General features: G+C 42.9%; 1 protein-coding gene across 2 annotated transcripts; it reads right to left on the bottom strand.

Annotated features, from left to right (window-relative positions):
• Positions 1-474: 474 nt before the first annotated feature.
• On the bottom strand, positions 475-10,688 carry KLHL38 (kelch like family member 38). Of its 2 annotated transcripts, none has more exons than XM_032803515.2 (4): positions 10,498-10,688; positions 8,474-9,540; positions 6,185-6,290; positions 475-1,607 (listed from the first exon to the last, which is right to left on the bottom strand). In XM_032803515.2, the coding sequence occupies exons 2-4, from the start codon at positions 9,500-9,502 to the stop codon at positions 1,321-1,323; spliced, it is 1,422 nt and encodes a 473-aa protein (XP_032659406.1). In that variant the 5' UTR covers positions 9,503-9,540; positions 10,498-10,688; the 3' UTR covers positions 475-1,320. The 2 variants fall into 2 exon arrangements, with proteins under 2 accessions (XP_032659406.1, XP_032659405.1); XM_032803514.2 differs by having other exon boundaries at positions 8,474-9,852.
• Between the last annotated feature and the right edge of the window lie 235 nt (positions 10,689-10,923).

Below are 10,923 nucleotides of genomic sequence, written 5' to 3' on the forward strand. Positions count from 1 at the left end.
TGTTTTAGTTTTTGCGAGGGGAAGAGAGTAGCAGTTTATTCCTCGCTCCCTGCAAATATATCTTCTCTTCTGGATCCATTGTCCTGCATGTGTTACCATAGGTTTTCCAGCTGTACAGGAGTTCCCGTGGTTTAGCAGCTTCCTAGCCAACCTCTATGTCTGACTTCATTGTAATCCCTGATATAGAGAGAGGACTGGAAGCTTTCTCTTCTCCTCTCCAAAAAGAAGAAACAAGTAGACAACTTTTGGCCTTTTTGTGCCCCTCTCTTCATTTCCTTCCTCTTTTTTAGGGTTGCCAACTCTGACTGAAGCTATTCCAGGAGATATTTCCCCCCAACATGACATAATGTCATTTTCTTAAAATATATTATTAAAATCTCCTGGATTGCTTTCAATAGTCACCTGAAGACCAATGCCAATTCTGGGAAACTCCAGGCCATTCCTGGATGTTTGGCAACCCTCTCTTGTTCCTTAAAGGAGAAGATAAAAGAGAAAATTCTTAGAGATCTTGACCCACTTTCTTCCAGTCACCAGGACAGTGGTCAGCTCTGGAGTTTCAAATCTCCATCTCACCAACATTTGAAAGGGTTCAGAGTTGAGGACTGGGGTTTTGTTCCTCTCTCATTTGTGATGTGGAACATTAAATGTAGTTATTTCTTCCCTATCTTCCTATCTAACCTGTTCATTTTTCAAAGCCATTGTTGTAGCATTAACTGATGGCAGAAAGGTTTTCCCTGTTACTAGATGAGTATTGGAGCAAATCCATGGATATGTAGCATCACATGGCTACTCAAAACTTCGTGGTGAGTGCGGGGGGGATAGAACTCAGATCCTCCTATTCCCACGTGAACTAAAGGAGAAATTCTGTTAGTATCCGGGCTATGACACCCAGTAGAAGGGTCCTGTTTCTTTCAAGTAGAGGGCAGTGTAATAAATACGTTAGCAACTTTGTTGTGACATGTTCCCCTGAGACTTCAGCATTTCTATCTGTCTTCCAAAACACGTTACACTCTGTGAAATCCTGAGGCTCTTGCCCAGTTTTTACCCCAATTGCTTGAGTAAAATCTGAGTAGGGAGCTCAGGGTGGGGCTGTTGGCAATACAGTATGTACTCTGGGATTTTACAGCAAATTACAACTTATTTTGCTGCAGTATGTACATATAGATCTGAGAATTCATGGCCTTTTGCACACAGCACCCTGGAGATGATTGTCTCCTTTGGTTGCTTCACTGGCAGATGATTGGGACAGTTGCTAGAACTTTCCATATGCAGCATACCCAGCAATTTGAGCCCTTTGGGCCAGAGTAACACAAGATTCCTTTACAGGAGGTTGGAATAGGGAACGCACTGAAGAGCAAGACATCCATGGTCAAAGAGTTTGTGTGGCAGTTTCCCCTTCGAAGTCCATGTGTCAGTCTCAGGATCATAGCAGTCCAATGAATCAGAGTCTTGGATTGTATTGTCTGCAGTCAGACAGCGCCCTCCGGTAACATATAGCTTGTTTTTGACCACAGCAGCTCCATGATGCATCCGTCTGTCCTTCATGTCTGCACACTTAACAAACTTGTTGGCCTGAGTATCGTAGGCGATTATTCTCCGGGTGTACCCTAGACGCAAATCAGGGAATGGAAGAGATGAATGGTAGTTAAAGTCTAAATCCAACAGAAGGGATAACAACATATTTTCTGCTAGTCTTCAGACCCTTTTCAATCTTGTAATTATACGGTTTGTTAATTTTGCAGGACTATGGGCCTCGCTAGGCACATCTAATTTACCTGGGAAGTGCTAATATATCACAGTCGTGATGTATGTCTAGCTAGCCAAGTTCTTCTTTCACCGTAGTATCTGATCCCTTGGGAATGCTATAAAACTCCTGATATATGCAGATAGAATGTAGGATTAGCTGTACCAGATCAGACTGTAGCTCTGTCAAGCACAGTTTGTGCTTCCAGTTTTCTGACTCTGTTTTGCAAACCCCAGTGTATTTCTGCTAGCTGAATATATGAACTTTGGCCCCAGTGCTGGTCTCAGAAATATACAGACGAGTCCCATTGGCATCAATGGCAAAATAAGGCCATGTATCGCTGTTCTGCTGTGCTCTGTATTAATTATTCATTCATACAGGAGTGGAAACGCCATAACTTTTCACTTGTGGACTTCCCAGCAGATCATTGCCTCGAGTGAGGAGGGGGAGAGGTTTGCCTTCCCAGAAGAGGCACCAGAACAAGGTGGCCAGCTCCCTAAATTTGTGGGTCCCTTTAGCCTGTATAGATCTCAGGGAATCTGCTGGAGCCCAGGTATCTGTTCTGCCAGGGATGCTCCCTCTCCAGCCTATGTCCACCTTTCTGGCGATGCAGTTCCCTTAAAGCTGTAGTGTTGGGGGATCCGCCTGCTGGCCAATGTCTCTGGAACACCTTGTCAGTATAACTTCCAGACTGTGGGTAGATGAGTTCCGAGGGGACCTACAGCTTCCCAGTCCCTTTCAATCAGAGAGGATGAGGGGTTGGTTTTTTTTTTTTTTTCATGGACAGTAATTAGTTTATCACTAACATGGCAGCTGGCTTTGGAAAGAAAAAAAAATCCTTGGCCTGAATTATAAAAGAAGCTAAATACTGCATGTGCAGCATCACATGATAGAGCACTGAGTTTTATTCCTCTTCCCAGTTTTCTCCCCGGCTTACCCATTGTGACCTCTATTTACAGTCCTCTACTGGCATTTGAGCATCATTATCTCAGGCTTCCTCATGCCTGGGAACATTCAAGGACTGGCTATTGAGTCAAGTATTGCGAATTCCCTTAAAGGGCCTAGTTCTGTTCTCTGTTTCATATGTGAAAGGGATCCCCTTAATTTAAGTCAGAACTTAAGCTCAATCAATGCAAGCCACCTATGTCGGCATCTTAAGGGGTAGAATCTGGCCCCAAAGGTGCATGTTCACATGGAATCTCTCCTTATTGTTTCTCTTCTGAAGTGATGAAAAGTCCTACAATCTTTATCTGACAGCTTTGTCTAATTGCCTTTAGTGTTAGCCCCAAAACAGCAGCTCAGGTATGAGCACTTTGGAATTTTGAGGGGTGGTGTAGGGTTGTTTTCCAACTCAGATCCCTCGATTTGACCGCACCTCTAGCAGCTTCGGTTTTGGGTCGGATCTAGCACTACAAGAAATCTGTTTTCCAGTTCCAGATCAGTGTGACCAGATTTTGTGAGAGCAGCTTATCTCAAGTTTCCAGGTATCTGGAGCTGGTCTCATGAGCTTTTGGCCCTATCCAGGGGTCGCTCTTTGTTTTTTGCCGCCCCAAGTCAGGCAGCCTTCAGAGGCATTTCTGCGGGAGGTCCGCAGTCATGCAGATTCAGTGGCAGTTCTGCAAGTGATCTGCCGGTCCCATGCCTTCGGTGTCCCTGCCACCGAATTGCTGCTGAAGCCACGGGACCGGCAGACCTCCCACAGAAACATTGCTGAAAGCTGCCTAACTGCCGCCCTCACAGTGTCCGGCAGCCCACACCCCTGGCTTGCCGCCCCAGGCATGCACTTGCTGCGCTGGTGCCTGGAGCCATCCCTCACCCTATCAGATCAGAACCTGAAGCCTACCACTAATTCTGTCTCAAAGCCTGATCCAGGGCCCACTAGTAGATACTGCAAAGAGAAGTTAAAAGTGGTGGGCAAGGGAAAAATGTAGGCTTCTAACTAAAAATGGGGCTTGTCCATGAGGTGCACTGGTCTATGCTAAAGAGATGTAAATTTTAGTGTGCCATAACATGTTGCACACTGCCAGGGCTGTGTGGGCCTTGCTGGCACATATGAAAAGTTCTCTTCTCTAGTGCATGTTAATGAAATACTGTTTCAAACAGCACTATAGAAACATGCAGCAGGGGATTTTTAGTGGATGCCAGCAGGTTCCGCACAGACCAATTAGTGCACAACATGCTAGTGTGTGTTAACATTTATATGCCTCTAGTGAGGAGTAACATGCCATGTAGACAAGCCCCAAAACTCTTGTTGTTCAGCCAGCATATTCTCCCTTCTTTCATTCTGAGTTGTTTTGCAAGGAAATCTTGAAATGTGGTGAATGCTGTTTTTTTTAAAAAAACAGTATTTTGTTTTGTAATTTCAGCTGTTGCTAAATCAGAAAAATTTGGCCAATCATTTGGCATCATTGTTGGTAAATGACAACTTATCTGCCGTAAATCTCTCTGCTTTAAAGGAGAATGAAATATGTTTAACATTAACTTGGATTTTTGTGGTTTTTGTTAAATAAATAATTTTTAAACACAGTTTAGGCCTTAAGCTCATCAGCAGAATACTTGGGTCCACGCAAGCGCATCAGATAAATACATTTGAAGGTAAGAGTTGAAAATCCTTTATACCTACTTCTTTGCTGTGGTCTGATATCAGAATACTTTGCTTCCCCTGCTATCCTTGGGACCTAATCTTGAAGGGTTTAGTCAGGCTCAGGAGTCTTCCCCTCCTTTGAGTAGTAGCTTTATTTGTGAATAGTCCAATAGCTTCAAGAAAGGGAAGGCCGGTCTAGTGGTTAGGGTGCCAATACGGGACTTGGGAGTCCTTGGTTCAAATTCCTGCTCCATGCCACACTTCCTGTTTGATCTTGAGTAAGTCAGTTAGGCCATGCTTACCCTACAAACTTCTGCTGGCATAGCTATTCATAGATTCCATAGGTCAGAAAGGACCAAGTGTGTTTATCTAGTCTGATCTATATAACACAGGCCCTAGAATGTCCTCAAAATAATTCCTAGAGCAGACCTTTTAGAAAAGCATCCACTCTTGATTTTAAAATAGTCAGTGATGGAGAATCCATCATTGGTATATTGTTCCAATGGTTAATTATTCTCACTGTGCACCTTATTCCCCGTCTGAACTGGTCGAGCTTCAACTTCCATTCGTTGGATTGTGTTATAATGTTTCTCTGCCAAATTGAAGAGCCTATTATCAAATATTTGTTCCCCGGGAATGTACTTATAAACTGTGATGATAAAGTCACCCCTTAATCTTCTCTGTGTGGGCGAGGGTTGGGATTTGTGACTGGTGTAGCTAAACTGGCAGAAGCTCTTAGAATAGATGCACTTCTGCTGGCAAAATTGCATTTGTACAGCTATATCTTATTTCGCTCATAGTGGCTGGTTTTACTTTATTGGTACAGAGTGCAATTTGGCTAGTCTAGCTGTGCCATAGCAGGAGCACTAGTATACTGGTATTCCTCGACTGGCAAAATAGTCACAGAGCTTGCCTACAGGGGAGATCCTGGAATGTTAATCTGAATTAACTAAATGTGTTAATTTAAAGTGAATTAATTAATATGCATTAAACCCTGGTAAATACCCTCATTCAAAATTAAATTGGCCTTAATTTGGTTTAGTTTACAGTAAATTAAGCTAACCTGAATCAAGGCCACTTTAATTCTGAATGAGGATGTTCATGCAGCGTTTTAATGCAGTTTAACTAAACCACTTTAAATTAACACAGTTAGTTAAATCGGATTTTCTTGGCTGTTCCCATGTAGACAAGCCCTTACTGTACACATGAGTAGCATGCTGCTCCACAAGCAGTCCCACTGAAACCCATGGAGTGTAGTGCAGTGCTGCTACTCAACAATAGCAAGTGTGGCAAAATCAGTTTGTTTCTGAAAAACACAATGGAGCTAAATTGTCACTTCCCCCTGAGAAGTAGCACACAGCTGCATCACCTCAGGGCCAAAACTGGGAAGGAACTGTGACGCTTTCATATCCAGTTCCTGTGCTGGTTCCCTCCTTACTCTAGAAGAGAATTAATCTGCTTTACCAGATGTAGATTACTTCCCCCACAGGCTGGCTTTCTCTCTTGGGTGGGGGGATAGTGTTCAGGCTCTGGTCATTAGCTACCTCTCTCTGCCTGCTGACCTCCCATCTGGGAGGGGAGATGGTAGCAGCCTGCAACCCTGCTGTGACCAATGGTGTGGTATCCGGCACATGGGAAGTAGGGGTACTGTTTGTCCACTTTCATCCTGTGTGGGCTGCAAAGGTACGTGACAACATTGCCTTATTTTACTATCCCATCACATAAAAGAAATTGCTTCAACAAGTTAGGTGCCTCAGAATGTATTAAAGATGTAAAGAAACCGTTGATAAGTAAGTATGTTAAATTCTGTGGGAGTTAGTCTTATGCAGATGACATGAATGACCAGGACTGCTTACCTCCAACAATGATAATCCGGTCTCCAATCACCACTGCTGGTGCACAAACATTCTTCACCATTCTGGTCTCCATTCTAAACCACATGTTCCTGGATATGTGGTAAACCTGAAAAGTACATAAAGATACACACTGTAAAGTGCACAGCATTTCAGCAGACAATCACACCTACAGAAATAGCTACTTGCTTGTTTGTTGGTTCATTAACAGGCGCAAAAACTACCTATTGCATTGGGTTGTTGAAAAATGGAGAAAATTTCCCCACAAAATATTTGCTAATCTGTCCCCTCTGAAAAAAAGAGTCCTAATTTTACATAGTTCTGATGACAGCCACCCAATTGACCCAGCCGTTGTATTCGTGTTGCTGATTGGAGTGGGCCAGGTTAGCACAGAGAATTGATAATGAAACCTTGACCTGTTGGGAGCGAAGGCAAATTTTGGCCTGAGAAAAGCCTGCTGTGCATTTTAAGAGTCTGTTCTGATAACACGTAACAGCATAAGCATAAGTAGAACTGTGTATGTATAAGAAACCATAGAGTATTCATGCTGGTAAAAACAAGGAAAAACTAAAGTAACCAAAAAACTAGAACAAACTGGTTTGAACAAACTGGTTTGAACTAACAGTTTGAATCTGTACTGATAGGGAAGGAGAGTTAACATGAAAATGAGAAACTAATACATAAGTATAAGAAAATATAACAAAAGTTATAAATAAATTTGTTTAACAAAGGGAGGTTGAAATTGTATTGTCCAGTGTTGGAGGCGACTGTGATGAGATCATTCAGATAAGCTTCCCACTTGTGAGTAATTGATCACAATTCACTGAGTTTTGCCTTAATAAATATTTGTTAGACCCATCTGCTCAGTAAGTGAACCTTCATCCAACATGTCTCATTCATCTCCGTGTCAATAGTTCAAATGTGGCTCTTGTTGTTAGTTTGAAGTGTCAAACGTGTCAACCACATCTACTAAGTGATTGTCTAGGGGACATCTCCCCACCTGCATCTCTGCACCTAACTTCCACTGATAACTGAATTACATCCCTGTGGGAAGTACAGAGTTGATTATGTGATATCGCCATCTTGGTCAACAGCGATTGAACCAGGGACTTCCAGCATTAAAAAAACAGGATCTGTAGCTTAGAGCTGTAACAGACTCCGTGCCTGACCCACAGAGGATCTGAGAGGGACACATAGCTGGGATACATGCTTCCCCTGAGTAGAGGAATCTCATCCTCTGAGCATCTGAGGTCCATGATGGTTTAAACCTTGAACAAGCCCTCACTAGGCAACCTCTACCACCTTCATTGACACTATGGGTTGAACCAAGGACCTGCAGAATTAAAAGCATAAGTCTTTACAGCTTGAGCTAAACAGCTAAGTTCTCTCTGAAAGCTGTAACAGACTCCTATTCTCTGTGGACTGGTCACATCGGGGGGACACAAAAAAACACTGACCAGTTGGTTACCCTTGCCAGGAAAAGCAATATTAACGCATGACTAACACATTAAATATGAAAGTATTTAATGTATTTTTGCCTCCTTTTGGAACAGTTTTACATCTGGCAGGAAGGTGGAGAGCCAGTGTCAAGTGACCAACTGGAAACCGACAAACCCTCAGTAGAGAGTGCATGGCCATTGGGAACCACTGGCTTGTGTGAGATGAAATGGCATTTCTAATCCTATCTAGAATCCATATCACAGTAACCACCATCACAACTGGTATCTTTGCTGATACTGTCTGAGGAGACACAAAAGACTGAGACCCAGATTCAGCCAGGAACTTAAGCATCTGCCTAATAGTGAGCACTGCCTTCAGTGGGAATACTCACATATAAAGTTAGCCATGTGGTTAAGTTCCTGGAGACAGGACCTGAGTGAGCATCAGTTTACAAGACTGTCAATATTACACCTTTCACAAGCACTAAAATCACATAGAACCGACCCTCAGATCTTTACTCAGTTTTACCCAAACGGGGAAACTCTCATTGAAACCAATGGGAATCTGCTTGAGAGAGAACTGAGTAAAACTTCAGAATGGCCTCAGGGTTTGGGCCTTAACAATAATAAAGGCTTCTTGTGGAAATATAAAAGTATTTAAACATAATTTCCTACATCCTGGACATCCCTGAATGAGCATTTCCAACTTAGCATGCGTATCTTGCCTTCTACTGCATAAGACTCATTGCAAATTCAGTTCTATATTGGGCTTTGATTTCACCAACTGGGCTTGGGTGTCAGTACTGAATACCCTGAAGGAAATGCACATAAGATGAGCAGGAGTGACAATTACCTGTATTAGACGGACAGGATTTTGCATAATGTCTTCCCCTCCAAAGATATAAATTCTTTGGTCTTTAGCTGCAACAGCAGGGTGAAGGACAGCAACGGGCATGTTTGCCATGTTCTCCCAGACATTATAAATGCTGTCATACCTCTCCATGGAATTCAGAATTTCCTGGTTCTCTCCAATTCCTCCAATTGAGAAAATGTAGTTCTTATAGGCTATGCTCCTGTGAGAATAGCGTGGAACCAGCATGGGTTCAACTAACCTCCACTGATTTAGCTTGAGGGAGAAAATATAAACATTATCACTGACCGGACTTTTCTCACAGCTAACAGGCATCCCTCCTAGCACGTAGATATTGCTATGCAAGCTCACTGCAGAGGCTTTGTAAAGGCGCATAGGATGCTTGGCGAGGCTCAGCCACTGGTTGGTCTTCTCATCGTATAGCAGGACATCCCTAGTTGTTGTCTGGTTGTCCTTCCTGCCACCAATGATTATGAGGAACTCTTGGTACGAATATCTGCGGGGAACGTGCCACATGGGTTTGATGTCAAGAGTGCTGGTGCTGTGTAATGAAAACATCTGTCTCCTGGCTGATTCCAGGATGCTTCTACAAGTGGGTGAAGACTGAATGAGGGAGTCATTGGCAATGAAGTGAAAAAGGAAGGTTGGGTGAACGTATTGAAGCCGGACCTTTTTGAATAAATCTTGGATATAGCCCTGTCGCGCCTGGAGATCATGCCGGATCCAGACCATGAGTGTCTCAAACACTTGTTCCTCCTCACCACAGAGCTCATCATCCCCAAGGTAATTGATCAACTCTAGTGCACAAAGCTCCTTCAGGTCTTCAGAAGAGGCTACTTCAGGAAAGTATTTCAGAGCCATCTCCTTGGCTTTCTTATTGAGATTCTGGCAGTTCAAGATTTCAGAGAGCCTTATCATGCTCAGGCAATTCTCAGGAGTCAGCTGGTCCTGGAGGTACAAGGAGCAGGCCTGGAACAATTTAATGTACTGTAACATGGAAGTGGCCTCCATTAAGTACAAGACGTTCTCGGGTGTTATAAGAATCTCTCCTGTGTAAACATAAAGGACAATCTGATACAAAATATTGGAGTCAATGCCTTTCAAGTCGACTTTTGCCTGGCAACTCTCTTTAAAGTTGTTACAGAACATTGCCTTGAAGTAAGGACTGCTTGCAGCCAGCACATTCCTGTGGCAAGGGATTTCAAACTCGCTAGTGCAGAGAGTAACATCAGTCAACATCCCGTTTTGCCTTAAAACGTTGAGCTGCCTCAATAGTTCGGAGGAGAAGTCCTGGTCTTTGAAGAGAAGGTCCTTTGCAGATTCTTCCTCCATAGCAAAATGTGTGAGAGAGGAATATTGACCTTGGCAGGGAAGACAAATTCTTAGCAGCTTTTATTTAAATGCCCAGCTCCAAAGGGGACAGGCATCAGAACTTTGATGGTTACTCTAAATATTCTCTCTCTGTTTGCGCACAGAAATAAGAACACTGGTTAAGTGCAGTGGGAAGGGAGTACACAAGCCACGAAGTCATTCAGCGTCTGTTTGTTTGTCTTTTAAAGGTATCAGATGTGAGGTCTGCATCTTCTATGAGCCTGACACACAGCATAAGCACTGACATTATCTTGCTGACTTGGGGCTAAAGGGAAAAGCCCTGAGCAAATTGTATGTTCATTTTAAACACGTCTAATAAATGTGCTTAGCCTTTTCTGCGCTATTTTTAAAGTATTCGCAGTTTAGTAACTTATGCCTCTTTCCCTTAGAGTTAGTCATTACTGAAGAATGTAAATCTGACAGAGCTAAACTCTCTGCAACAGGACAAACTAAACTCTAGAAACTGGGAATCTGCATTAAAAATGGTTATTTATTAACTCTGCTTAGTTGTTGTTTTTATATTAATCAGACACACGACTAAACAATGTACCAGGCAGAATAATAAGATGGCTATCTATCTTCATGACAATCTGACTGTTCAATCTGCAGTGAAATCACATGGTAGAAATGTTTACCTTATGTTGTCCTTCACTGCATTCACTCACTTGGTGTCCTTTAGTCTCTGCTGAGATTTTCCATAGCTAGTACATGAGCAAAAACTAAATACCCTCAAGATGTTTCTTTCTGTTGGTAAGTGATTCATAGAAGGTCATTTCTGGATTTGTTTATTCTGAAGGCACTTTCCCTGCTTTCTGGAGCTTTGTGAAAGAACCACCAGGCAATGAGGCATTGTATACATTCCAGGGCTAAGAATAGTCACATATGGACTCTCACTGTTATCACATGTGACATTCCCCTTGCCTTTTGCAAGGAGCTGAACATTACTGAGCATGCCCAGGGGGTGTTTTTCTGGCAAGTGTTTACGTATAACAAATAGACTCTGAAACCAAGGTACACTTATAAAAGTTCTGGCTGTCCATTTGGAAACAGCCAGAAGGCCC

Source organism: Chelonoidis abingdonii, chromosome 2, assembly GCF_003597395.2.
Source record: "Chelonoidis abingdonii isolate Lonesome George chromosome 2, CheloAbing_2.0, whole genome shotgun sequence".
NCBI classification, from domain to species: Eukaryota; Metazoa; Chordata; order Testudines; family Testudinidae; genus Chelonoidis; species Chelonoidis abingdonii.

What these genes read in the sequence shown, in the direction of transcription:
- KLHL38 (XM_032803514.2), bottom strand. Translation starts at nt 9,823, where the DNA reads ATGGAGGAAGAATCTGCAAAGGACCTTCTCTTCAAAGACCAGGACTTC. An exon ending in ATCCTGTCCGTCTAATACAG is followed by an intron (nt 6,291 to 8,473) that starts GTAATTGTCACT and finishes TGTACTTTTCAG; the next exon opens with GTTTACCACATATCCAGGAA. An exon ending in CCGGATTATCATTGTTGGAG is followed by an intron (nt 1,608 to 6,184) that starts GTAAGCAGTCCT and finishes ATTTGCGTCTAG; the next exon opens with GGTACACCCGGAGAATAATC.